The sequence below is a fragment of the Athene noctua genome, chromosome 22 (genome assembly GCF_965140245.1).
Source record: "Athene noctua chromosome 22, bAthNoc1.hap1.1, whole genome shotgun sequence".
NCBI lineage: Eukaryota > Metazoa > Chordata > Aves > Strigiformes > Strigidae > Athene > Athene noctua.
In genome coordinates, this window is record NC_134058.1 from 6,573,778 (window position 1) to 6,599,470 (window position 25,693).

At 38.4% G+C, this 25,693-nt stretch overlaps 1 protein-coding gene across 4 annotated transcripts in view; it reads left to right on the forward strand.

The window, feature by feature from the left end:
- PRDM2 (PR/SET domain 2) overlaps positions 1 to 25,693 on the forward strand; it is a 74,688-nt gene that overhangs the window by 21,581 nt on the left and 27,414 nt on the right. For 3 of the 4 annotated variants that reach the window (XM_074924856.1, XM_074924857.1, XM_074924858.1), the window contains 2 exons: positions 19 to 171; positions 6,231 to 6,357. In XM_074924856.1, coding sequence (XP_074780957.1) covers positions 19 to 171; positions 6,231 to 6,357 — 280 coding nt within the window. Of the gene's footprint in view, positions 1 to 18; positions 172 to 6,230; positions 6,358 to 24,713; positions 24,752 to 25,693 lie in introns of those variants that run through there. The other variant, XM_074924859.1, reaches the window with a different exon arrangement.

Genomic DNA, 25,693 nt, shown 5'->3' on the forward strand with positions numbered 1-25,693 from the left:
GCCATTTTTGTCTTGTAGGTGTATTACCCAAACTTGGGATGGATGTGTGTTGATGCAACTGATCCTGAGAAAGGGAACTGGCTACGCTATATAAACTGGGCTCGTTCAGGAAAGGAGCAAAACCTGTTTCCCCTGGAGATCAACAGGACCATATACTACAAAAGTTTAAAGGTATCAATGTCTGAAGAATCAGTTACTGCTCTGTTACCTTTTATTATTAATAATTTTCCCTCCCTTTATTCAAATCCCATTTTAAAAATATTTGTATTGAACAGATTTTGAAACATTTTATGAAGTATAATTAAAATATTGCAAATGTTACATTTCATCGGTCTAAATTCTTCTGTGCCAATACAGTTGACGTTAAGATCTACTGTTAAAATACAGCATTTGTGTGGACACTGAGTCCATCTTGTTGGGTAATGATTTGCTGTAGCACCAAATTTGATACAAACTATTTTCCTATTTTTTTTAGATACTGAGACGCTTTCTGCTGAGGATTTTTTGCAGAAATTAGCTATTATATTGTGTTTGCATTTTATGACAAAGATTGCTTGTCAAGACACTTTTTTATGTAGCTTCATGAAACAAATTTTCCAGGTTTTATACCATTCCAGTCTTATTCAGGGAGGGGCAGGAAAAAGGGTTTAATTCCTGGGGCATTGTATCTCCCAAACCAAGAAAAAAAAAAAAAAGGCTTAACTATAAGTAATGGTAGAGGATGTTAGTGTTAGAATGTTGTGGCTGTAAAGTATTATCTGAATCTCTGATCAAGAGCCTCCTAGCAGTGAGTATATATATCTTGACTTTGTTTTTATTTAAAATGCTTTTGTGGTTTTTGGGTATATGCAGCCTTGCTGCTACGCTATTACTGTTTCTTACATTTCCTTCTAAGGCTGGCAACATCTGTAAGTAACCGATATTCACTTAATAAAAGAATGAGCTGATACCATGCAGTTTTGAAGTTTATATGGCAGTACAGCAATATGTAATCTTCTATTTTAGGTCACTCAAACTACATTGAAAAAAACAAACTTCTAAACATTTTCTCAACTTTGTAATACCTTTTGAGACAGCATTCACGTAGAGGTTTGCTAGCCCGACTGTTGACTTCACTGTTTATTCACTTGAGGGCAGGCTCCTGATGTGAATCTGTAGCCAGCTTAGGTTTCTCTAGACACTTTATTTTGGGATGCCTCTGCCTTTGCCCATAGTCACGATAGTTCATTAACTAAGTGTGCTTTTGGAGTAATTTTGACATTTTAAATTTCTCTCTCGTTTGAACCTTTTCTGCAAGGTTTTAGTCCTGATAAAGACAAGCATTCACATATTTCAGATTTGTTTTCTGCTGGATAATATTGCACTTCAGAAAATAAGTGTACCACTAGAAGAGGCTGAGTGCTGCTGACAGAATAACAAATACCTTGCCTCAGCATCTGAAATATCCTTTTGTTCTTTTGACTGTCCTCTCCTGCAACCTGATGAATTTTATCCCAGTAGGTCTTGCCAACAGGAGCATGGTGCCAAGCAGCTCTTTCTGAAGACTGTTAGAGCAGCCTATAAGCATCAGTTTTCCTAGTTTCAAAATCTGTCTGGGATTTTTTGCAGTGTGAGATTTTGAGTTTGGGATGCAAAGGGCTTCTTCAAAGTACTGTCTTCAGCAGGTTTTATTTGCTCCTGCAGCCACCACTTAGCCACGTGTGTGCTGGGCCTTTCCCGGTGTGCTGAGGGACTGTTGATGAGCTTCAGTTCAGTGTTGGCAATACCAGTCCCAGGAAAGCTTCTGGAAATTCATGATGGTGTCTGCACTGTATGCTACTTGGAGGGAGTGTTACATCAGAAACAGTGTTACCTTCAGGCTGCCTCTGCGCAGAGGCTTGCTGCTGTTCCTCTTAGAGGCCAGTGTGGAAGCAGTAGCTCCACGAGTAGTTTTGGGCTTGGATGTCGCACAAAGTGAGGTGCTGGGATCTGAGCTGGCAGAGAACCACCAGGTTGTTTCTGCCCTGTAGACTTAGTTCCAGGAACTCAGTGTGGACATGCTTGAACTAGTTCTGCACGAGCCAGATTGGGATGGGTTGTATTAGCAATCCCAGTTTCATGCTGCTCAAAAGTAGCCTGTTTCCAGGAGCAAGTTAGTCCAAGAAGCATTGCAACCATGGTTCAGTGGTGCACGCCTGCTGTTCCTGGATTGTCACTACATCTATTACACAGGTAACTTGGCAGGTAATTTAAGAGGTGGCTGTAGAAATGTCTGAGTCGCTTCACTATGCAAAACTAGGTTATAATCTAAAGCTTAACTTTGCTCCATATTGGGGAAAACAACCTCACAAATCCATAATAATGAATGTTTGTTAAAAGTGCATATTGATATTCCAATTATTTTTTGAACCATCTATTTCAGTACATTTTCCCACCTTTTAGAGAAGTGATATGTAAGGAAAATTCAGATCTTGCTAATCTGTAATGATTTTTGAAGTGAAAGCTTGATGTGAAATTGGACAGTTTTCACTACCATTAAACATTCAGCATTCAGTCAGCATATTGATAAATCTGGTCAAGGTTTAGAAAGTCACATTTTGTGTTTTTTAATTGCACAAGTGGACTATTCTTGTACTTTATTAGGAGTATTTAAAATCCAGTATTCTGTTTACTTTCTTGATCATTCCAAGACTATGAAAACCAGAAGAAGGCATTAAGAAAGCTTATTTTATTGAGTGTTTTGTAAACTTATTTTTCTTTATTTAAAATGACAGATTTACAGTAACCAGGCTTTTTAAATCAAGTTAGTGTGAAGAAATCAGAGGTTAAGCTGCTAGTGACTGATAGCGCAGGAGACGTATGATGTAGTGGAGGAATTTCGAATGTGTGATCTCAAGGGCAAGTTGCCACATTAAAGCATTTAAATATGGTCTGTTGTATCAGTTTTTATTATCCTATACCTTTGAAACTGTAGGGAAATTCATACCCCGGGAAAAAATTGTCCTTTTTTCTACTTTTCTTTACAAAATATAGTGGTTTATATGCCTGCTTTTTATTTAAAGGTTTGTTTTTGTCTCACCTTCTGTATCAGAGATGATGTTGGTCTTGTAGAGTCTGTACCAGTCTTAGATTAACATCATACCTTACTGGTAATTGAGACAAAAGAAAGCGTGTAATAAATAAGACCTTAAATGTCCTTCTCTTTTGGTGTGTATTTCCAAACTCTTGTAAATTTACTAGCCCAGGTATGTACACATGGTTCCTTCCTGATCTTTATCATAATTCATAAATTTAGGGGAATTCCATTAGGTGATAAATAAACAGCACAGTTTTTATTTACCCCCAAAGGAGAATTGGAGTGGATTGTATGTCATTTTGTTCTGCTTTACCTTGAAGCATATAAAATACTGTCATGGCTATTTAATTTTTTTCCCAAGGTTTTCTTCAGCTTTTTGTGGGTTTCTACTTTGTAAGGTAAACAGGCTGATTTCCAAGCTTCATTGTTAAGATAAGCAAAGTCCAAATTTACTTGGTGTAAAAGAACCTCAAAACTGCAGAGAGCTTTAACTTCCCTGTTCTCTGCTGTAAATGAATAGTAATAGCATAGAACTTTTAAGTGAGCAGAAGCAAATATTTTTCTCTTCCATCTTCTCTTCTTCATCTTTACTGAAGGACTGAGGAGATTAGTAGGCTGCTTTGCATATGCTTTCCCCGGGATGCATATATAAGAGTTGTGATATTTTGTGGAAACAAACTCATTATGGAGTTTCAGAAGTTCTTCCTGCCTCTCCTAATGAAATGAGGTGGTTGAGTGGTGTTATTCTGCACATACTCCAGGACTTTGTAATTCTTCAAGTGAAATTGCAGTGAAAACTCAGTTTCAAAAAGTCTTTTAAATAAGCTTGGCCATGTAACTGTCCTTGATTAGGGTGAAATGAATTTGTTTCTAGAAGAATGTTTTGTCAAACAAGTTTATAATAAGAATCTCCTTGTTGAGTAGGAACACAACGTAACAGAGGGTTGTACAGTGTCAAAGTACTGATGCCACCAACTGTCCACTGTGGTTACACTGGGGGGAGATAACGCCACATCCAGGAGCTAAAAGCACAGTATCACAGTAAAATGCACTGTCTGTGGTGAAAAATATATGTGCAGAGATCAGACAGGCAAATGCCTCAGTCTGTACAAGACACATTGCAGTGCTTGTACATGTACAGCAAGTTGAATTTTAGACAATCTGTGCTAGAACTTCTTAGGCTATAACTTGTTAGGGTAGTACTCTTGACAATAACAAATTTTGAAATTACTTTAAACTTTCTGAATAGCAAATGTTCAGATTAAGGAATGCTAAATGTCGCAGTTAAAACATGAAGCACCAAAAAGCATGTGGGAGTTATTAACCTAATAAGCCTTTCCAAAATTCATACCTTTTTCTTTAACCAAGCTATCCTAACCCAACACTACTACACAAACAATTTCTAGGTAATAGTTTGAAGGAGGTTGGTTTTTAGAGTTGTTGCTAGAGGGTGTCGCCAGTAAGAGATGGCCATGGGTTCTCTAGTGCCAGAGCACTGGTAGAATTGCCACTTGGTCAGTGTAGTCCTTTTCTCTCTCATGTTGCTAGCGAGGGAGCTGTTTAATTGTCTGGGTTTGGAGCTGCTGTTCTTCATTTTAGAAGTACAAGGTTTGAGGGCTTAATTTAGATTCTAGATTAGTTACACCAAAACTAAATTCATCAAGTTTGAATGTTAGTTCCAGCCATGCAGCTAACAAATTACATGCTCATGATCATCCTGTGTTTGCATTGCCTAAAATTTTTGTCAGCTTTTTTCTCTGAGTTTGTATATTGTTTAGATGGTAAGTTGTTTGCATCAGACAATTCTTCTTCATTCCTTGCTGCTAAATACTTGCAAAATGGGACCATGCAAATAGGTTTACCAGCGTTTATCCTATCAGGCCTCCAGAACTGTTAAGGAAGCCAAACCGTAGGCTTTGCTTACATTATAACTTAAACACTTGCATCTCTTGTTGTTCCAGTGTCTGGGGGTATAAAGATAACTATAACCTTGATCAAGTGCTGCGAGACCTAAAAAAAGAAGTGCTTTAGAAGAAACAAATATTACTATTGTTCTTGATACAAAAATTCCCTTTGGCTTCAGACTTGAAATAACAGTGTAGGGATACCCTTTGCTCTAACATAATGGCTCTAAAAATAGTATTTCCACAAGCCCCATGTTCATTAAGCCCTGGAGAAAGAGGGATTGAAGTTAAGGTAAAGGAAGGCATTTAAGTTGATTTTTCTTGGTTTTGGATGGAATGCTTCAGGAAATGGAGGGATAATTACAAAGGTTTTAAAAACTGGGTCCAAATACCTCTTTAGCCTGCAAGCTTGGGGACTTACTGATTTGAGTCTGATAATGTTTTAAGGAGTATATGGAATAATCAGAGAAACTGGTATTGCTCAATTTGGTGACAGTCCTGGGAATAGGAGTAGCAATTGCAGTGATGTCTACTGGGCTCATTTGGTCTGTCCTGTGAATTTTTTGGTTGGATTAAAAAAACCCAGAAACGATAAAATTGGAAGGGCAAACAAATCTTTCGTGATTGTGATCGAGTGGATCTGTTAAACACGTAGTCATTACCTGTTTTCCTCTGTGTTCCTTTTAACTCTCTGCCGCAGACTTTTCCTGTATCTTTAGCTTTTCCTCTAAATACCAACTTTAGCGGATGACTGAACAGTTTTACTCATTATTTAATGCTTTGTGCGAGGTAGGTGTGGTGCTGATAGCTCCCTGAAAAGAACGGAACACGGGGGTTTCAGTGCCGGCAGGTCAGCCTGCGTGGATCGCAGTCAGTGGCACGGTTTGAGACAAATCAAAATCGGGGCGTTTCCAGCTTGAAGTTCCAAATCTGCTTACTGACCGTGCAGTTAGTCAGTGGGGCTGGCGGGGGAGGCCCGGCTCCGCGGCGGCAGGGGGCTGCCGGGGCGCTGCCTGCCCGCCGGCCCCGGCCCCGGTTCAGCGCCCGTTTCCGCCGGGGCGGGGCGGGGCCGGGGGGCGCGGGGCGGGGCCGGGCGCCGCGCGCCCTCCGGCCGCCAGGGGGCGCGGGCGGCGGCCCCCTCCGCGCGCGGGGCGCCGCGGGCTGCGCGGGGCAGCGCCGTGGGGGCCGCGGCGGCCGCTCCCCGCCCCGCGGCCCGCCGCCAACAAGCCGCCGTCTGATTGGCTCCGCGCCTCTCTCTTCTCTCCCGGCAGCCAATCGCGCCCGGCGAGGAGCTGTTGGTGTGGTACAATGGGGAGGACGACCCGGAGATAGCCGCCGCTATTGAGGAAGAGCGAGCCAGCGCCCGGAGCCGGCGGCACTCCCCGAAAGCCAAGAAAGGTAGGGCCCTGCCCGCCCGCCCGCCGCGCCGCGGCCCCCGGCCCGCCCGCCCGCCCTGCCGCGCCGCGCCCGCGCCCCGCCGCGGCCGGCCATGGCGGCGGGGGGAAGGGGGGCGACCCGCAAACTTTTGCCGGGTGGGCGGCGGCGGCCGCCGTGACCTTCCCCCGCCGCCGCCTCCCGAGCCGGAGGGAGGGACGGCACAGGGCGAGGGGGGGTGTGTGTGTGTCTGTGTGTGTGTTGGGGGGGGGAAGAAACATGGAAGTTGTGGTGTGTCTCGGCCCGGCGGGGAAAGTTGGGAGAGGCGCGGGTCCGGTTTCGGCAGCCGGGCGCTCGGCCCGGAGGGAAAATGTCTCCGGGCGGAGGTGGGCAGCGCCGCGGCGGCGGGGGCTCTCGGGCCCGCCGCGAGTCTGGGAACGGCCTTTGCGCAACAGCGCGCGGGGTTGTGTCAGCCTCCCGAAAACTATAAACTTTTCGTGTGGGTGGGGTTGCTGCTAAAATTATTTGCAGGCAGTGTTAACAAGTGAAGTGTCGCCGAGGAATGGGTTTCTTCTACGCTCAAGGATTATTTTTTTTACTTTAGTCGAGTGCTGGTGCGAATGTGAAAGTAAGATTTTTTTAATTTCTTGTTATTTTTAGGGTACTGGCGAGCTTGTTGGTTATGAAATTTTGCAGGCAGCGTGAATACCTACTTCTGGCTGACTTAAGCAAAGGAGGAAGGATGGGAGAAGAATTTCGGGGGGGGGGGGTTATACACGTTAGTCTTCGTGTAGCTATGTATGTCAAACCAGACATCCATGATTTTTTCCATTATTAATTCAACAGCAATATTTTTTAGAGGGCCCGTGCCTCCACGTATGATCTTATATAACTGACATTTTGACTACTCTTTTAGGCCAAAATCGTAATAGAAGCTGTCACAGGGAGTAAATATGAAAAGGAAGCATTTACCGTTGTAACACAAGAGTATTGATCCCTATTGTAAGTGAATATGTATAGTGTGGAATTCTCAGAAGGTTACAAACAAACCAAAGAAGGAAGGGAGATAATCTTTCAGATGGCATCACTGTACAATTTTTTAACTTAAAATTTAGGGCCTGCTTCTAGTTGTAGTGCAGTTGACTGTGGAACTCACATGGGGAACAAGCTCAGATATTTAGGAGAACAGTTATTATATAAGGTTTTTTATTTTAGAGATTGAGGAGGGGGCTGGGAGAAAGAAGCGGTGCAACACAATTGATTATTCTTTTGAACAGTAATTCATAGGTTAAGCTAATACAAACTGAAATTCAAGCACTGATTTTTATTTTGCTGCCTGTAATGGAAAGCATATTTAGCACATATTTAAGTAATGCTTGGAAAGTTAGAGGCTGTATTATGCTTTTCCTAAATGTGCCTTATGTTAGCAAATAGAATTTGTGTGCCTGTGATTTACCTGAAAGGCTAGAAAAGCAACTTGAAAGAATTTGATTATATTATAAATCAGAGAAGCCAGACAGAATAATTTCTAAGGTAATTTTTCATGGCAGAGTTGTTTTATTTGCATTCATGAATTTATAGATAAAAATATCAGTAAACTAATTTGGTAGTTCCTGGGGTTTCATTTTAGTGCTATTTTATAGGTTTAAAGTTTTAACTGTTACGGGGTTTACAGTTTTCAGACTGTCAGAATTAAGAGCAATAGGTCTTTTCCCTCATTTTATAAACATAAGCTCCTTTACCAAGGCTCACAAATACTAAAAAAACCCCAAACCCAACAAACCAACCCTAGACACAATATAGATGAGGCATTTGAGAATAACCAAGAAAAATTTATCTATGGAATTTTACTTTTGTGTCATGAAGGAGAAAGACCATTTGAATTGTTATGATTAACGTTTCTGCATCCATGCTGTAAAAGATAAGGCAATTCATAGTATGTGCTTTATTCTTTTCTAATACATGCTCATTCTGAAATTGTATAGTTCTATTTTTAGTAGCTTTTTTGGAATTATTTTTACTGCTCGACATTTACTCTTGTTTTAGTTTTTCTAGTAACATCTGCTAATATTTGCAATTCACAGCAATTTTCTTATAGAAACATAATATTTTTCTGCTGATTTGGTAGCAGTAGCTGCAGTTAAGGTTCCAAAATGGTTTCTACTGATAACCCTTCTGCAGATTCAGCTATATCTCTTGGGTATGGAAGTTTCTTAGTCCTGGGATTGAGGTTTTATGGGAAAATAAAGGAAATCATGAGAGCAGGATTAAAAAGTAATATAAAAAAAATAATTCTAACTGTGATAAAAGGGGGGTGGGAGGAGAAAGTTATTATGACTATGCATGTGAAAAACTGGGAGTCAGTACAAGGTAATGTTTTAGATTAAATACCAATTTAAGACACTTTAACTAGAGAGTAGCTCCTCTGGAGGGTTGTGAAATTTGAATTTGTTAGCTACTTAAATAAATTAATTAATTCCTTTTTTTATAAACTTTATTTTGGCCTGTGTTGCAGGTTGTCGTCTTACACATTGAAGAGAAAATAGAACTAAGTAAGAACTGCCAAGTTTAAACAACTGTGAATGCGTGTCCTTTAGAAACACATTTTCTAGAAAAGCAAATTGACAGTTTAATACCTTAGACTAGACAAGACATTGAGAAGTGTATTATAATTTAGTTATTCAAAACATGCAGTTATTAAATAGCTCATAATTATTCTGTATTTAGTAAGACAGATACCCTTTTGAATTTTTAATGCATCTTAGGCCTTGTCCTTGAACAGTTAGGATAGCTATCATTTGACAAATAGTTTTGTTTCTGCAATTTTAGTGAACTCTGATTGTCTGAGAAGAGGTGACCATTTCATGAATGTGATGAGTTTTGCTCAATCAGTCAAGGCTTTTATTATTGTAGAACTTTTCGTATTGCAGTAGGAATGCTCTTGTATTTCTGAATAAATCCTCACACGCTGTCAATTCAGGCTGTCTTACCATAAGGGGTAGGCCTTACTAAATTTGTAAAGTTGAGATGGCATTTAAAAGTCAGCAGCTGACCAAGTCTAGGGTGGACACAAAATAGAGATTGAACTAGTTTCCTTGACCTTGATCTGACCTCTGTTTGCAAGTGATTACTGACACAAGGTTCATAATCTCCTTTAGAGCATATTTAGGATGGCACCTGGCATTCTCCTCTGTGTACCAGTCTTGTCTAACATTTTTGCTGAAGGTGAGATCTGGGTTATGCCTCAGTCATGTTTCTTAGAACTCGCCTGCTCTTTACTTGCACAACTTCTTCAGCAGTTCAGTGTCTTGCATGTTTTTGTTCTTGTAGTCTGCATACAGAATACCTCTCCCAGGTGTTAATCTTCAATAGTTACTGCCTGGCTTGGTTGTAGGTTTTCATAGCTGGAGTAAATTCTTTACATCTTTCTTTTACCGTGCACAACAGCTTAGGAGTCCTTGAGGAAAACAGGCAGTTCTTACTAATTTATTTTTATGCATTGAAACATTGCATGTCGTTGCTAAGGTGATGAGTGCTTTTGAGATTTAGAAAGAAATTTAGTAGGGTAAAAGGGTATGGGGGGGGGAAAGTCGAATACAACTCACAAGAAAGAACAACTTGGTGAACTTGGGTAGCATCACAGAGTTTTATTAGAGCTAACCCCTGTTGTCTTTGACACGATTGCTACATGGTCAAGAGCCAGCAGCTGATGGTGTATGGTCAACAACTAGCAGAAAAGTGATCTAATAAATTTTTTGTTGTTTTTGCATTTTGTGAGATTTCATGTGTTAAATGTTTATCATCTGTTTGTCCCAGGCTGCGGTTAATATGCTTCTGTCCTGCCTGCCAAGCCTGTAGGAAAATTTGTTCAAATCAAATGTATTAGCACAAGATTTTTCATTAATTCCCTTTCTCAGGCAAAAAAGAGAACAGCTTGGCTTTCACTTTACAGTTGAATGCATGTGTCCATTAGAGGAGTAGTGTGGACACTTTTTTCTCTCATCAGGGTATTTCTTCCTTTATATATCACACTAGTAATCTGTAGTAGTAGTAAGCAGTAATATCGAAGATGAGTATTTCTTTCAAGAAAAACACTTGGAGTTTCTGGCTTCAGATTCAGTCTTCTTTCCAGAAGTAACTTTTCACTAACTAAAGTATTTAAAAAAAAAAAAAAAAAAAAAAAAAAGAAAAAAGGATGGTCATACATAAAACTACCCAGTGGTTTTATCGGCTGTAATCTGCTTTAAGGTGCTAAGTAAGCTCCAAAGTGTAGTCAAACAATGCTAAAACGGTCTAGGCAGTTTCTGTTATGGAGTATGTGGCAGATCACAAGTGTGTTCTCAGAGGAAGAAAGATACTGATGTTACACCGGATAAGTTTGCTCTGCTACATGCCTGTGAATAATACCTTTTAAAAACAACTTTTTTGGGGAGGGCAAGGGGCGGGGGAGGGAAGAAGAAGACAATGTTTTACTTCTGTACTTATTTTTATCTGTATGGTAGTGGCTCCGTGCTGTGCTGTTCAGCTGTATTTGTCTCTTACCTGTGTTCCATTAGCACTTTATCTAGGCAACAAACCCCAGTGGCATAATTCATCCTGTTGTCTGAAATGAACACCGCGTGTGCCTTTCTCATATCTTCTGTCTGTACAAAGTCAGGCTGTCAAGGGCGGCGAAAAAATCTGTAATTTCGTTTTACCAAAAGCACGTGCTGCATAAGGCAACTTGAGTGGGAGCCTGTCATGAAACCGAGTGACCTCTTAAAAACCCCAGTTGTGTCACCTCTTAAAATAAAGCCCTTGATTGTAGTGCAGGCAAAACACCTGAATCGGGTTCACCTATGTCTTGGACAGCCCCTGGTGATTATTTATTGTAGTGCAGTTTTAAAGTCTAAAACAATTGCTGAAAAATCTTTTAAAACTTTACCTTAAATGGCTCTAGTGCTGTCATAATGTTGCTATTTCCCATGGTTCTTATCAGATTTCAGGGGGAGCATGAACTGTAGGGTAACTCTTAGTAAATAATACTGTCCCAGAGATAGTGTGAGATTAAGGTGAGTTATGAATCAATTATCATCTGTTATAAATAATTATTATGCCTTGTTTTATATCAGTCTGAATGCAAAGTGCAACTTTAGGCTTCTGCTTCACAGATTCTAAATAAATGCTGTCATAATAAAAGTTAGAATGGATTTTCTTTTGTCTGTAAGTGTGACTTGCTGAACAGTGTCAAATTGCTGCTGCAGAAAAGGGAAATGTAAAGATGAAACACGCAGGCTAAAGTCTATGACAGTAGAAATCCTTCCTTTTTTTTTGTTAATAATTTCATAGGCAAATAATAATTAGCTGTGCTCTAGAGTCACATAAATATGCATCCTGTTTACAAAAGGTAGGCCTTGGATTGCCATCTGGATGCCATCACAAATGGAAATCATGGCCAAGTGATGCCCTGATTGTCTGTTTAAGTTGCATGAATTTATTAATTGTACTTGGAAAAAGTTTAAAATTTATTTCCAAATGGAAAAGAGCTTGTGAGGAAAAATGATTGCTTATTAATGGCACTGTAGCTTATAGAAGGATGTTAAAGTTCTATAAGCTGTACATTTGTAGCAAGAATAACATCAAATTATATTTTTATCTAAGCTCTATTTCCAGTAGATTTAATAAAAACTTAGCAACTCAAGGCTTCAAAATTTCCTAGCCAATGACTGGGAAAAGACAAGTGAGGAAGGAGAAGGTCAACAAAATTATCTGGAACAAAACGTTCAAATGAAACTCGCTTTGATTTCCCAAAATCACACTGATTTATGAGAAGAATTATACAACTCCAGTTAACAAGCTGCATTTGGAATGTCAAGGGAACTGTATCTCTACGGCAGGTCCTATCTAGTGAATATCTGATATATTTGAGGTGGTCTAACGAGCAGAAATTTTCTTTTATCCCTCATACACGGGCCCCTTTGAATAGGAGACTTGTGTTACTTTAAATTCCCATCTTCAATTCTGCAGCAACGCCCCCAGTTCCTCTGATAGCTGCTGCTCTGAGCTTTCCTGAACAGCAGAGTGAAATTGGTATGATTCATTCCAGCCTTGCTCCTGCCTACGGGTTTAAGAATAGAAGATAAGCCTTCATTTCAGAGGTAAAAAAATAAATTATCTGTATTAAAAAACAAAATAAAATTTCAGCATTAAATTGCATGTATTTGACCTGTTAAAATCCATATTTCTGAGAATAAACTTTTGGAAATATGAGGTGTTATTCAGCTCTTTCCTAAGTTATTAAAGAACCAGTGGTTTTGCTTTAGTCAGGTTATATCGTATTTATGTGAACATTGGGAAACTTGTTTACTTACATGCAGTAATTATAAGGTTCGGGAAGGCTGCATGGTCGGTTTGTTCTTCAGAAGCCTCAGATGTCCTGTTGTGTACACACTCACTCTGAAGGTCTCCCCACGCGCAGCTGGCGATGGAGACCCGCAGGTGCCGCCGTGCCGTGCGCTCCCAGCACCGTCGGGGTCTCGGGTAGGGGTTTGTGCTCGAGGGGGGAGCAGGCATCTTGGTATCTACTGTTTTGTCGAGAGAAGCATCGGAGTGGTGATGCCACTAGGAAAGCAGAACTTCTTCCAGGGAGAAGAATTTAGCAAAGAGCTTGAAGGCGGTCAGGAACACAGCGTAAGGGCTGGATGCTGATTACCGGGTCTTTGCAAGGTGCTTGTAGTTCTTGTTTTAAAACTCTCTGTTTTGTGGGGTTTTGTGCTTAAAATCACAAAACAGCTTTCATGATTGTAACAAGGTGGCATGTTTCTAGCTACTAACTTATTTCTGGTTAGAGCAAATGTATATATTTATCTAACATAATAAAAATATTTTTCTTGGGTTACTTGGTTATTCAGGTTCTGATCTGTTCCATATTTTACTTTATACTTTTGCTTTTTCAGCCACATTTCCTTATAGTATTTTTTCCAAGCTAAAAAAATAAAATACATCTAGACCACAGTTGCAGCATTTCCTAGCAAATTTGCTAATGCTGTCTTAAGTTACATAACCTACAATAGGAACTGAAATAAGACACCAGACAGCTTTCCAGTATAAATCAATTTTTTTCTATTGATCAGAGTTAGCTTTGAAAAAAATGAGTCACCTGGAAGAAAACAAGCTTGGTGTTCCATTGCGCTTTTTTTTTTAATTAAACCAGTGTGGTTTGAAATTTTTCTTAGGAAAATACTCTTCTAATTTTCCTGGAAGTAAGTTAACAGTTCCTAAGTTTCTATTGAGATACTACGTTTCCTTGCAGAAATATTGTATTAGGATTTTCCAGATTATCTTCTGAATCACAGATCTGTTTAAAGGCTTCTGCGTAGAAGATGCAGAGAAAATTTGATGAGTGCTGTTTTAGGGAAGAGCTTTGAGAGAAATAGATTTGGAGATTATGTTCCAAAACAGGAAGGGGATGAATTCCTGCAGAACGGGAGAATAGAGACTGTTTGCCAGAATGAAACAAGTGCCTTTTTTTATTCCCTTAAGTGACCTGTTTTGTGATTTAGAATTGTCCTGTTACTTACAGCATACAAGACAGTAAGCTCGATGTGTTACTGACTGCCTGACCTATACTAAAATGTTTGGGTTTGCTGTCTCACTTAAATCGGGATGACTCTTATTCACATGAATAATCCTTTCTTGAATTCCTTTGCATTACTTCGTGTTAAATCAAAGGTTTACCAGACACTGTTGTTCTTGCTATGGTTTCCTTACTCTCCTGTGCAATCTCCTGCTTTATTTTTTGTTTTATAATTGGAGACTGGCTTTTATGGTGGGTAGAAGGTAAAGTCAGTGATTGACTTTCAGTGTATTCTTATTTTATTTACCTCTGTCTTGAGTCATGTCTTAATTTAGTGAAGGCTCTAAGTTCTTGTAATGAGAATCTTCTGTACCTCTTAATCATTTTTACTGCCTTTCTCTAGATGTTTTCTTTTGGATTCATCTTTTCAAAACCATTTGAACAATATTATTTGTATTGATTCTGTACCACCAACGTTACTAAACTTTTTAGTGCTTGTTTTTATTACAAATTACCATAATTTTGCATCAATCATTTATTTTACTTGAATTGTGTATAGGGAACATCTTACACTGGGGGCCTATCTACAGATGCCCCCTGTAATTTATTATGCAGTGATAAACAAGCACATTAATTTAACTTCAGGTGTGTGCATACAAAGTTTTGGTATTTGGTGTATTTATGGAAAGAGATGCAGACTCCATTTGTGTGTGTGGCTGTAATTGAGATCTCCTTTGTAAAGTAATTTGTGTTTGCAAAGTCTTTCTGAAGAGTCTCATGTCACTAGATTACAAAACTGCAAAATATCAAAGTGATTTTATAGTCCACTTATTAACTATTTAGTGCATTTTCCAAATGAACAGGAAGGAAAAACAGTTGTCAGACCAGAGTGTGTGTAATTTTTTTTTAAACTGTCAAACCTTCAAATTTATTTTGTTATTCCTGCCAAGAGCCTTACACAAATTGACTGGAATGACTTTGTTTGGAAGAATTCTCACTGGCCTACACTTGCTATGTCAAGTTTGTCAAGGAAGTGTTATAGGAGTCTTAAGTTTTTACTTGGCTTTTTGAAATAAGACGCACTGGTATTTCAACATTTGTAGCTAAGAAATTAAATAATGTCTGACCATCAGATATTCACTAGCAAATACTTACTTACCTTTTATATGCTTTTTTCCCTGGACTGAGCAAACACAATATTTATTTGGATCACCAGTGCATGTAAGTTACTTGGGATGAAACTTTCAGCAGCACTTAGGAGCTTACCGGGGTTGCTGTTAAGAGTTAATTTTGTTGTCACACTTTCTATTGGAGTTCTGCAAGAGCACTTGGTAGACTATGATTAATGCTTTAGAACTTCAAAGAGACAATATTATTAATGCGATGATTGACATGAAGTTACTCTACTGAGAGTATTATAATAGCTGAAAAATCTATCATCTTGATTATTATTACTGCAAAATGGCATGGAAATGGGTAGTCAGCTATACATCTATTCTAACCTGCATTGAGAGCCAGATGCCTCGCTTGAGTCTAGTCAGATATGAATCTTGTTTCTAATGGACTGCCAAATAAAACAATTTGATTGTTGAAAGGGAAGGACACGGTGTTTCTGAAAGGGACTCGATTCATATACATTTTGGTAAATTTTCTCATACATCACCATTATTCAGAGCCAAGTCCAATGCAAACTACTTAAGTTTCTGCCAGTAAAATTGTAAACTGTCTAGATAGTAAGTCCTTGCGTAAAGTAGCTCAGCTGGAATGATAGCTGACCTCTCTGTAGCACTGAGTTCTATCAGAATGTTAAAATACACACCTTTGCCATAGAGTCCTACTCTAAAAGGAAACGTGTGATAGTGCTGCCAAATTAGAGTTGTCTTGGGCTTTTACCAAGGAGCAGGTCATCCTAAGTTTCAGTGACTTGAGTAAAAAAATTCCTGCAAAGTGTTCTATTTCAAGTTGCAGGTAGAGAGCAAAAAGTCCAGTGTTTCAGATCTTACGGACCCTTGTGAGGGATTGCAAAAGCAAAGTGGACTTTGTGCTGAAACTTCTCTTACAGCTACCAAATCCTTAACTGTTAAGTGTCAGCCTGCAGTCTCTTCACTCTCCTATACCGAAGCTATGATTTTTCTGGTTCCTTGCCTGTGTATGACAATGTCCAAGTGACTTTTAAGTGAAGTTTTGGTTTTGTAATCTATTTTAGTTGACATTTTATGCTTATGAAAAGATGTGTGCAAGAAACTTCTACAACTTTGAAGTCTCATCTGTTCTCAACAGGTTAATCTTGAATGTAGCAGTTAACTGAGCAGAAGACAAATACATTTGTGCTGTTGGGTTTGTTTTCACTTTATTTGAAAAATGGAGGAAGTTTCTGTTCCTTTGAGTGACTTTATGAGCCTGTTGACCTTTCTTGATTTCATAAATAAAGCAGATAGCAGTTTGCTGTCATCTGATTTGGGGCAAACTATAAATTCAGTAACTTCTGTTGTTGGCTCTTTTAACATGAGTGCCAACTGTTGCTCTTGTCCTGCAGTACTCTCTTCTACGTCTTGAGAAATGCACTGATGGGGCAACTGGAGCATTGCAGTTAGAGTTCCTTCAGACATATAATTCAGTGTATCTTCTGTTATCAGAGAAGACTGAAAAACATTTCTTTAGAAAATATCAGTGAGCTGCAACTGCAGTGAAGTGCTTGATTTCACAGAGAAAGCTAAGCAAACCTCTCACAATTTCTCAATAGATTATGATTATACTATAGATTATGATTAGGGACTATACTGTACATTAATAATGAATTTACATAATGTTTACCTTCCTCCTTTATCTACTTTTGTATATTAGAAAGGACCTGCAGTGATAGTCTTGAATTGTCACTCTGAATGTGGAAGGAGATGAGTCTTTCCAAATTTAACAGATACAGAGAAGCAAAGTTTTCATGCCTGCAAATGTGTCATGACAGTAGCTGCTTATTAACAATTAAAGATGTTCCTTGTTGGGTTGGAGACCCAGTTCATACAATGCTATAATATTTTTAACGGGGACTAATAGAAACACACTGTGTATTTACTAAGTAGGTAGTTGGTAATTCTGTTTTTGTCATCTCTGCTTAAGTTGTTCATATTGTTTTCCTTGCTGTGTACAAATATCGGTGCATGTCACTTGACATATATTGTTTTACATCTCTGCTCTTAGTGCCTGATCAAAAAGATTAATAATACTATGCTTGCAGTAAATAATAGCCTTTAAAACTGTACAGAAAAAACAAATATTTTTTAAGGCAAGCTTGCATTGAATGCCAAAACTGATACCTTGGCACTTTGGAGTGCCTTGCTGAAAGGAGGGCAATAAGGGAGTAAATTAATGAGAAATACCAGTGAATATGTTTTCCAAAGTAATTTTCCCTTTTTGAAATGCAAGATGTGCATCTATTGCGAATCTCTTGTATTGCTGTTGATAACATTAAAAAAATAGCTTAATCAACATAAAGGTGTGCTGTATGCATTTGAACTCAGCAGTCTGGGTTTTTTTTCTTTTTTATGTCACTTATTGGTATGATCACTACTGAATTTTGAATATATCCAGTTTGTTAAACAGCAGAATAAAATGGCAGGTAAAGTCCTAAATGCTGTATGCATTTTTTCCTATTGAGTCCTCCAAAGTAAAGTTTACCTCTGCAAGTTGTACTGAAGAAAAATAAGATAGTTAAAGAAAAGTGTATAAGTATGTCAGGGAAGGTCATGAAATACATTGTGAAACAGAAGGGGGGTAAGTACTTTTTTTGTTTTGTTGGAGAAAAATTTCTGCCAAATGACATGATATAGATACGGTAAACAAAAGGATTCAGTTGGTTAAAAATGAATAACAGGACAAATTCGAGTGAATGTAAATAAAAAATGTTGAGTGTGACCTTGTAGCAGTTCTGACGGGTTTAATTTTATACATGGGAGATTTAATCTGGTGGCAGCAGCACTGTCTGGATCCTACATCTGCGAGAGGCTTTGCTCTTGTTTCCTCAGCGTTAGAGACTCCAGTTACAGTAATCCCAGGGAGACAAAGGCAGTCCTGTTTCTTGGGAATTGTAGCTCTTGTACAGCTGCATTCTCCAAGCAAAGCCAGAGCCCATGTCTGGACAAACGTTTGGATAAACCATGCGTTTTTGGTCTTCCATGCAACTGCAGCTTTTCATCAACCTTTAGAGCGTTCTGTTTGGCGTGGTGGAGCAAAATTGCTCTTGATGGCAGAACACCACCTTTATCAGCAGTGTATGAAGGGCATTAACTTTTGGGTCTGCATGTGAACTCAACAGTCTTTTTTTTTTTTTTTTTTTTTTCATGTCACTTATTGGTATGACCACTACTAAATTTTGAATATATCCAGTTTGTCAAACAGCAGAATAAAATGGCAGGTGAAGTCCTAAGTAGCTACCTTTAAAGATAACTTAGCTAAAAAACCCAAATAGTTTTGATCTAACCCCCTGAAATGTTTAATGATCCAAATAGGTTCGTGACAAATACTTGGGTTATTTATTACAGATAAAGACAGACTGATCCAGTAGTGATCGCTTTAAACTTGATGGTGTAAGTAGTCATGTGAGATCTTTCATTTGCATTGTCTTGCAAATGAAGCTGTCAAAACATTATTTCTTAATTATCTGAGTGTCTGAGTATCATTTCGGGGTCAGAAAAGCATCTCACGGAGAGTTATAATGAATGTAGAAGGAACATTTTCTGGAATTCAAGTAAAAGCTTATACTCATTAAAGTGAAGATTTAAATTTTGACTAACTATTTAAACACACAGTTTGGATGCTCTATTTTTAACTGAATTGTACATAAAAACTGGCTAAATATAGAGAACATGTTATTTCTGGAAAATCTGTATGCCAGCTGTCATTTCTTTTGCTGCTTCTTTTGTTTTAATACTTAGCAAAATAAAAGCTGACGAAATACAAGTAGAGAGAAGTGTGTTTATCATATTTTCTGTAATGGGTTGGCTGTGTCAATGGTAGCTGTGGTTAACTATTAAGTAACTTGCTAGGAACTTGTAGTGAATGGTGGGAGGCTGTGTTATTAGGGAGGGTAGGAGGGAGAATACATGACCATGTTGAGCAATTGAGAAATTCTAGAGCAAGTCTGATAGCATATTGTGTACTCTATATCTGCTACTTTAGTTTTAGAAATATTGGCATGGGGCAGAAATAACATTTTAAAATCTTGCTAAGACAAAAACTCTAGGTTTAATTATTTACACTTAATTGTTTCATCGCAGCTCTTGTGTGGGTTAAAATTGCATGGAATTAAACCCTGTGGATGTTTGCTTGCCATACTTTGTAATTGTTAGGTGACATTCTGTACTGCTTAAGTCATTATGGATGAGTAAGTCTTCCAGTCTATAAACTTAAAGACTTCCTATGATTTCTACTCAGGTTAGTCAGAAGGCATAACATATTAAGGATTTGAACGAGATGCTGCAAATGTGGATGGCATACTATTGCAAACAGATAATGTAAGCTACTTTTTGTCCCCTCTTCTGTTACAGAAGGTGATGGTATATAATTTAATTTATAAAACATAAAGTGTATGAAGAAGACTGGAGACAATTCCTATTTCAGTTTTTGTGGACTGGTGTAATACCACAAATGTAAATAGGTTGCCTACTCATAGGATTTTTCAGCCTAAATTTTTTTTCTGTTTTGTGAATAGCTTCATCTTAGCTTTTCTGGGCCATGAAGAGCTCTATATAATGGCAATATAGTCCCTCTTGCTTCCTGCAAACTGTTGCACCACTTCTTTATGTTGGCATACCCTGTGATGCCATGCTAACATTTCTTGTACTGATTATTATATAATTTAAAGAGTTTGTGGTGAGATATAGTAACATGATCTTCAGTGCTATCATTAAAGTGGAGACTTTGCCAAACATTTGCAGAAATTGGTGTTTTAAATAACCCAGCTCAGAATTTTCTTACACTTTCCATGGCAACAAGTTCATCTGTTATGCAAATGTCATCTTAACAGTCTTTGGAAATGCATTGCTCTATTTCTTTTTTGCAAAATCGATATTTAGTGCTTGATACAAACATATTTTAATACACAAATACAGTTAGGTGTACGTGCATCAGTCTTCAGGTGTATTGAAATATCTTCTCAAGGTGAGACTTTATTGCAACATTTATAATCTGGTTGGAAAATGCTGTGATTAAAATGCCACTATTTGTATGTGAAGTGATGGTTAATGTGTAGCAATATGTTTATACAACAGGCGGTTTGATATTAATAGAACTACTGTGAAGTTTGTCTTGTTCCTCTTTCTCCTGCTCCTACTGTGTAAGCTTGAAAGAGTCTTTTTAAGGAAGAGGAGATGCAAGTTCTACTGGAAAAAATTACAGAAGAACCTTAGCTCACTGCGTTTGCTTTTATTCTTGATGTCAAGCAGCCATTTATCTCTGCTGTTTGTGGTCTTCAGACAGCAGTAGTAGCGCTGGTCATTGAGTTTTGAATTACAGTGAGGGAAAATACATTATCTGAAACAATGGGGCATGCAGTTTCTCTGCAGAGACCTTGCTTCTGTAGCTTTTGCAGGATCTCTCCTGGAGACTTTCGGTATCACTTGACGCCTGTGAACCTGTTGCAGGACAGACATTGTTCGTGTGTGACTTCTGCCTCTCCTGCCAGCCTGTCGTGAAGGGGTGGGAGAGCTGAGCACAGAGCAGGGTGGTCAGCCCCTGGCATTGCAATTCCAGCGGGATGCAGGCGGTTCAAGTGCAGTGCCCTGCAGAGCCTTTGTCATAAGAACAGCGGTGGGGCTGTGCTAAGCACAGGGCCTGACAGATAACACGAGCCTCCAGCTGTGGGAGGAAGCAATCCAGCAGGGAATGGTGAGGCTGAATGTCTAGTTTTGTAGTACAAGGATGGGACTTTGGCTATAGATAACTTGCAAGATTTTTCCCATTTTTTTCCAAAGTATATAGCTATATGTCTTATCCCTCTCCACCTTTAAAATTATTTGATATATTAGGTTTGGGCAGATTGATAATACGGAACTAAGATCTTCTGTAGCTTTAGATTCTGACTCCTGAGAATCATGAGAATAAGTTAAAATTACATTGTGTTCTTTTTTGTGCACTGTGAAACAGCTCCTGTCAATCTTAGTGTTTCGTTTGCTTAACAGTACCTGAAACTCCACCTGCATAAACCGTTTGTATCCGATAACTTCAGAATGGTATTGCAAGAAAAATGCCCCACCAATTATTTATAATTATGATGGATTGAGGAAAACCGGGTAATAAAGGCATTTAAAGGTTGTCTTTTTCTGCAGGTAGTCCTGCATATTTGACAGCATTGTTGAAATATGCCTCTTAATGATACTGTGTATGTAGGCATTCAGATTTGACATCCCCTTTAATTAAATGTTTGTTTCGAAAATTGAGCTGTGCTTTGCACAGCTTGAATTTCACCCTTAGAATTGCTGGAATATGAATAAAAATGTGCCGCTTTTGCATCCTTTTGGCATCTTTAATATTCAGTTTTAGCAAGATTTAGTCTTGAAAATGGAAAAGTCAGTTAATGTTGTCACACTCATTCTGTATTTTTGAGTCAGAGAGAGACGGGCACCTTCCTACCTACTGGAGGAATTTTGTCAGAGGATGTTAGAAAGGATTTTAAGTGTGCATGCATACCAACAAATGGGATGCATCTTTATAGCCAAACTGGAAAATGTTCTTGGTATAGCATATCTTGCACTAACAATGAAATAAAATAAAAGCTTTTCTGGCTTGACTCATGCCAATTGAGTCTGTGGAAAAAAAATCTACCACCAAAGCTGTTCTATGGCAGCACTTGGATATCTGAGCCTTGGGGTCTTGGGAAGCATCCTCTTCAGTTCTGTAGCAATTTTTCTTGCCAGTACAAGAGTGTTTTTCCCCAAAGCATTTAGTAGGCAGCGGTTTCATGTTTTGTTTTGTTTTAAGTTGTAACCTTTTGAGTTCAAAAGACATTCCCCTCTCCCAGGTAATAATGTGTGTGTGTGTGTTCAGAAGTGCACTTCAGAGTTTTTCAGCTAAGCTTGCTATAATCAAGTTTCAAAGCAACATTTAAATGCAAGTAGTTAAAAGCAACTTTGGTATGTTGTTGTATTAACAGTAATATTATGTAAGAAATATTGGAAATTGATGTCATAATATTTAAGTAACTTTGTTTTAATGAAGCGGAATGGCTGAGGTTTTTTCTTTCAAGGTTGTAATCATTTCTATTCCTAGCCTAATATTTGCCAGCTTTGTGACTTATCCCTACTATTTTTACCCTCGCTTCCTCTTTCTCCAATAATTTGGCAGTTGTGTCATTTTGAACAGTGTAGTGAAAGCATCTCACCTATCCTAGTTCACTTAAAATTTTGGACAGCAATTAAAAATTGTTTAATTGCCATTGGGTATGAGATGGTGCTCTGAGTCAAATATTCTTTGATGCAGTAACATGATGGAGGTTTGAGTCTGCAGTGCTTAACATGCAGCCCCTCTTCAAAAATGAATGAATAATTATGCAGTGAACCTGTAGTATATGCTTCTAAATGTGGCTGTTGGCTTAGATCTTTGAATAAAATATTTGCAGAAGCTTGTGGGTTTGAGGTCATGTTTTCAGCAAATTTCTGTAATCCCAAATATTATACAAATAGTCCTCATATACATGTTCTTTTATATGTGAGACATGTCATACCTACCAGCTTTCCCTAGATGTTAGGGGTTCTTAGTGACTGTGAGCAGCTCAGCGCACAGGTATGTTGCAGTTTATTTAGCCAAGTGGTTTATGATTTGGCTTTGCTGTCTGAGCAGGTGCTGGCAGATAATAATGAAAGGTTTTGTAAACGAGATTTCACTATGTAATGAACTGTGACTAATGGTAGAATAAAAAAAAAGCAAAATGAAGACACAAATGCTAACAGAGGAAAATGTGAACACTAAGGCTGTTCCTTTAACACGTCTTGATAATGGGTATTTTGAATTCAATACCTTTTTTTTCCTCTTAGTTTACTGTTTAATCAATTCCATTTATTAAGTATGTAAGGTCTTTGACATTTATATGCTGTGACAGTCACAGTTGGACAAGATTCTAAGAAGTCACTGCAACATGCTTCTGCATTTTTTCATGCTCCTCCAGCTAACACAACTTGGATTTAATGTTTGGAGCAATTTATGCTGTTATTTTGGATATGGCTTTCTTGTGTGTGAAAGGCATTAATGTTTTCTAGCATGTCTTCCAGAAGAAACAGCTAGTCAGATTTTTACAGATGCCTGAAGGTTTAAGGAATTTACTTTGAAAAGTATGACATCTACCAGTATTCTGGATACAGGAACAGAGGAATTCTGGGGCACAGCAAACTGTTTCTCAAATTAAAAATCAAGTTTCATCAGTATTTTAGAATTCATTAGTCAGAATAATGTGGAAGTGGTCAGTGTCCTCTGCTGAATTTTCTGTAAGGATTTTTTTTAGCTTGTATATATATTTAATTTTTATATCATTCTCTCCAATGCCAAAATACTGATTTTTTTTTTTTTTTCAGTAGGAGAAAAAGAAATCAAAAGTTGATTTACAGAATAGTAGCAACCACTGTATGGGATTGATGCAAACTTCTGTTGATCTGAATCAGTCCCAAAGGGGGTTGACTAGCGAGTTGATATTATTACACTGTACTTCACATCATGAAACTCTGGTGATGACTGTGGCTACACTTGGCTGTGCTCTAAGAATACTTTTCAAGGGGTCTCTGAAGCTCCACTGTTTTCCAGGAAAACTTGAGATCTGGACAGGTATCTGCAGTACTCATCAGCAACATCAGGGATGGGGTATGGATAGATATGTCACTGTACGTCTACAATTGAAATTTGTTGACTACACATTTCAAAGGAACACCAGAAACTCATACCAGTAATTCTTTTCACTTACTAACCAAAGATTTTTTGGGGAGGCAAATGTCTGTCTTTCCTATTTCTTATAAGTGATCAAAACAGTGTTTGAGATCAGATGTGGGTGTCCTTATTTTATGATCTTAACTGTGAACATGTTTGGTGTTGCACTTAAAGGTTATTAGAGTTAACAACATCTTGTACAATTTAGCAATATTTAATTATAGAATAGAGTTCCAAGTGTAAGGAAAGACTTTGTTTAATTTCTTCCCTCCTGGCATCTGAGTATGCTTATCCTATCCCACCAGAAATAACTCAGTGGTTTTTACAGTTCCATTAGTATTTTGGTTAATAGCAAAAATAAGAGCACAGACAACTGTAGGTTGTTTAGAGGTGTCTTGTTTTGAGGAATAAAATGAAGTGTGGGCAAATAAAGATTATTTCTGTCTTTGAAATTCTTACTCTGTTGTCATCTGAGCTCCTCTGAAATAAGTGGGGCTACAGCATAAGTATCAGCTGATTATCTGGACATTGGCAGTAGCATGAGATCTCCTGTGCCTGTTTCAGTGTTTGTGTGAAATGTTGCACAGGTTTTGTAAAGGTGTAGGGGCAAATAATGCTTGTGCTGACCTGTCTACAATATAAGTGGAGGAAAGGGGAGAAAAAGGAACCCTATTTAAAAATTAAGGTGCAAGACAATGGATGCATTCCTCTCTTGATCTTTGTCACTATAGACAAGTAGCTACTTTCCATCTGTTCCTTTCATTCATTATCCTGTGCATCTTTCTTTTGCAATTCTTTTAATGCACATACACATATATTAACTTCTGCCCTTCATTTATTCTTTTGTCATTGTTTCCATTTCACTTTCCCTGTGTTTCATTCCTGTATCTTTCTTGTTTAGACGAAGTGGAGGATCCAGCTGGCAGTAGCAGCCATGTAGGACCCTTCAGGAACCTGATGGTAAGTGCACGTGTGTACTTATACTCAGGCTTCCACCAGGTTCTGTTTTCTGAGGCATTTTCCCCTTCCTGCAGGCTGCTGTTAGTTCTCAGAATCTTACACTGTAAGAAAACTAAGGGACAGACCTTGAGCTACTACTCATTGATATCCCTTTTATTGGAATAGTAGGTTGCATTTTTCATTGAAAATCTGTAGGAAGAAAATGATGCAAATCTTTCAGGTTTACAAGGCTTTAAAAGCACTTTGAGAACTAATGGAGGAAAGTCTATCAAAAGCTATTAAATATCTTCAGAAGTTCCTGAACTCTAGAAACGTGAAAGCTGGGAGAGCATACCGATGAAGTATCACTTTACTGTTATTCTATTCTTAAATTCTCTTCCTGAGCATCTGCTGTTGAACATTCAGGGCCATGGAATGGATGCATCTAGGACAGTCAAATTGCCATGCTTCAGTATAGTGGATTCTTTTAACCTTTACGAAGAAAGCTGCAACCTAGAAAATTAACAGACTAAAGCTGGTACAAGGAAATCATCAGAAATTGGTTGGTGTCTCACTTGATATGTGTCAGAAATTGATCTGACACACCTAAAATGATGTATGTATGCAAGCAGTTCTGCTCACTATTCTGAGTAAGGGAAAGTAAGTGCTAGGTGAATCTTCTCTTCAAAGGCATTTATACTTAAAGGCCAAGAAATTGAAACATTTCCAGCTATATCAGTGAGCAGGTTGCCTTTTTTTTGTTGTTTGTTTTTTTTTTTTTTTTTTTCCCAAGGAGAACTTGCAAATTATCTTCTTTCCATCAATAGCATAAAGAAGTATTTGACTTCAGAAACTCAATTTTGCCTACAAATCCTGCTATTCTAGTGATTTCTCAGACGACACTTTGAAACACCTATACAGGCTTTAGCATTTCTGAGTGGTTTTTGTTGTTGCTTTTACATA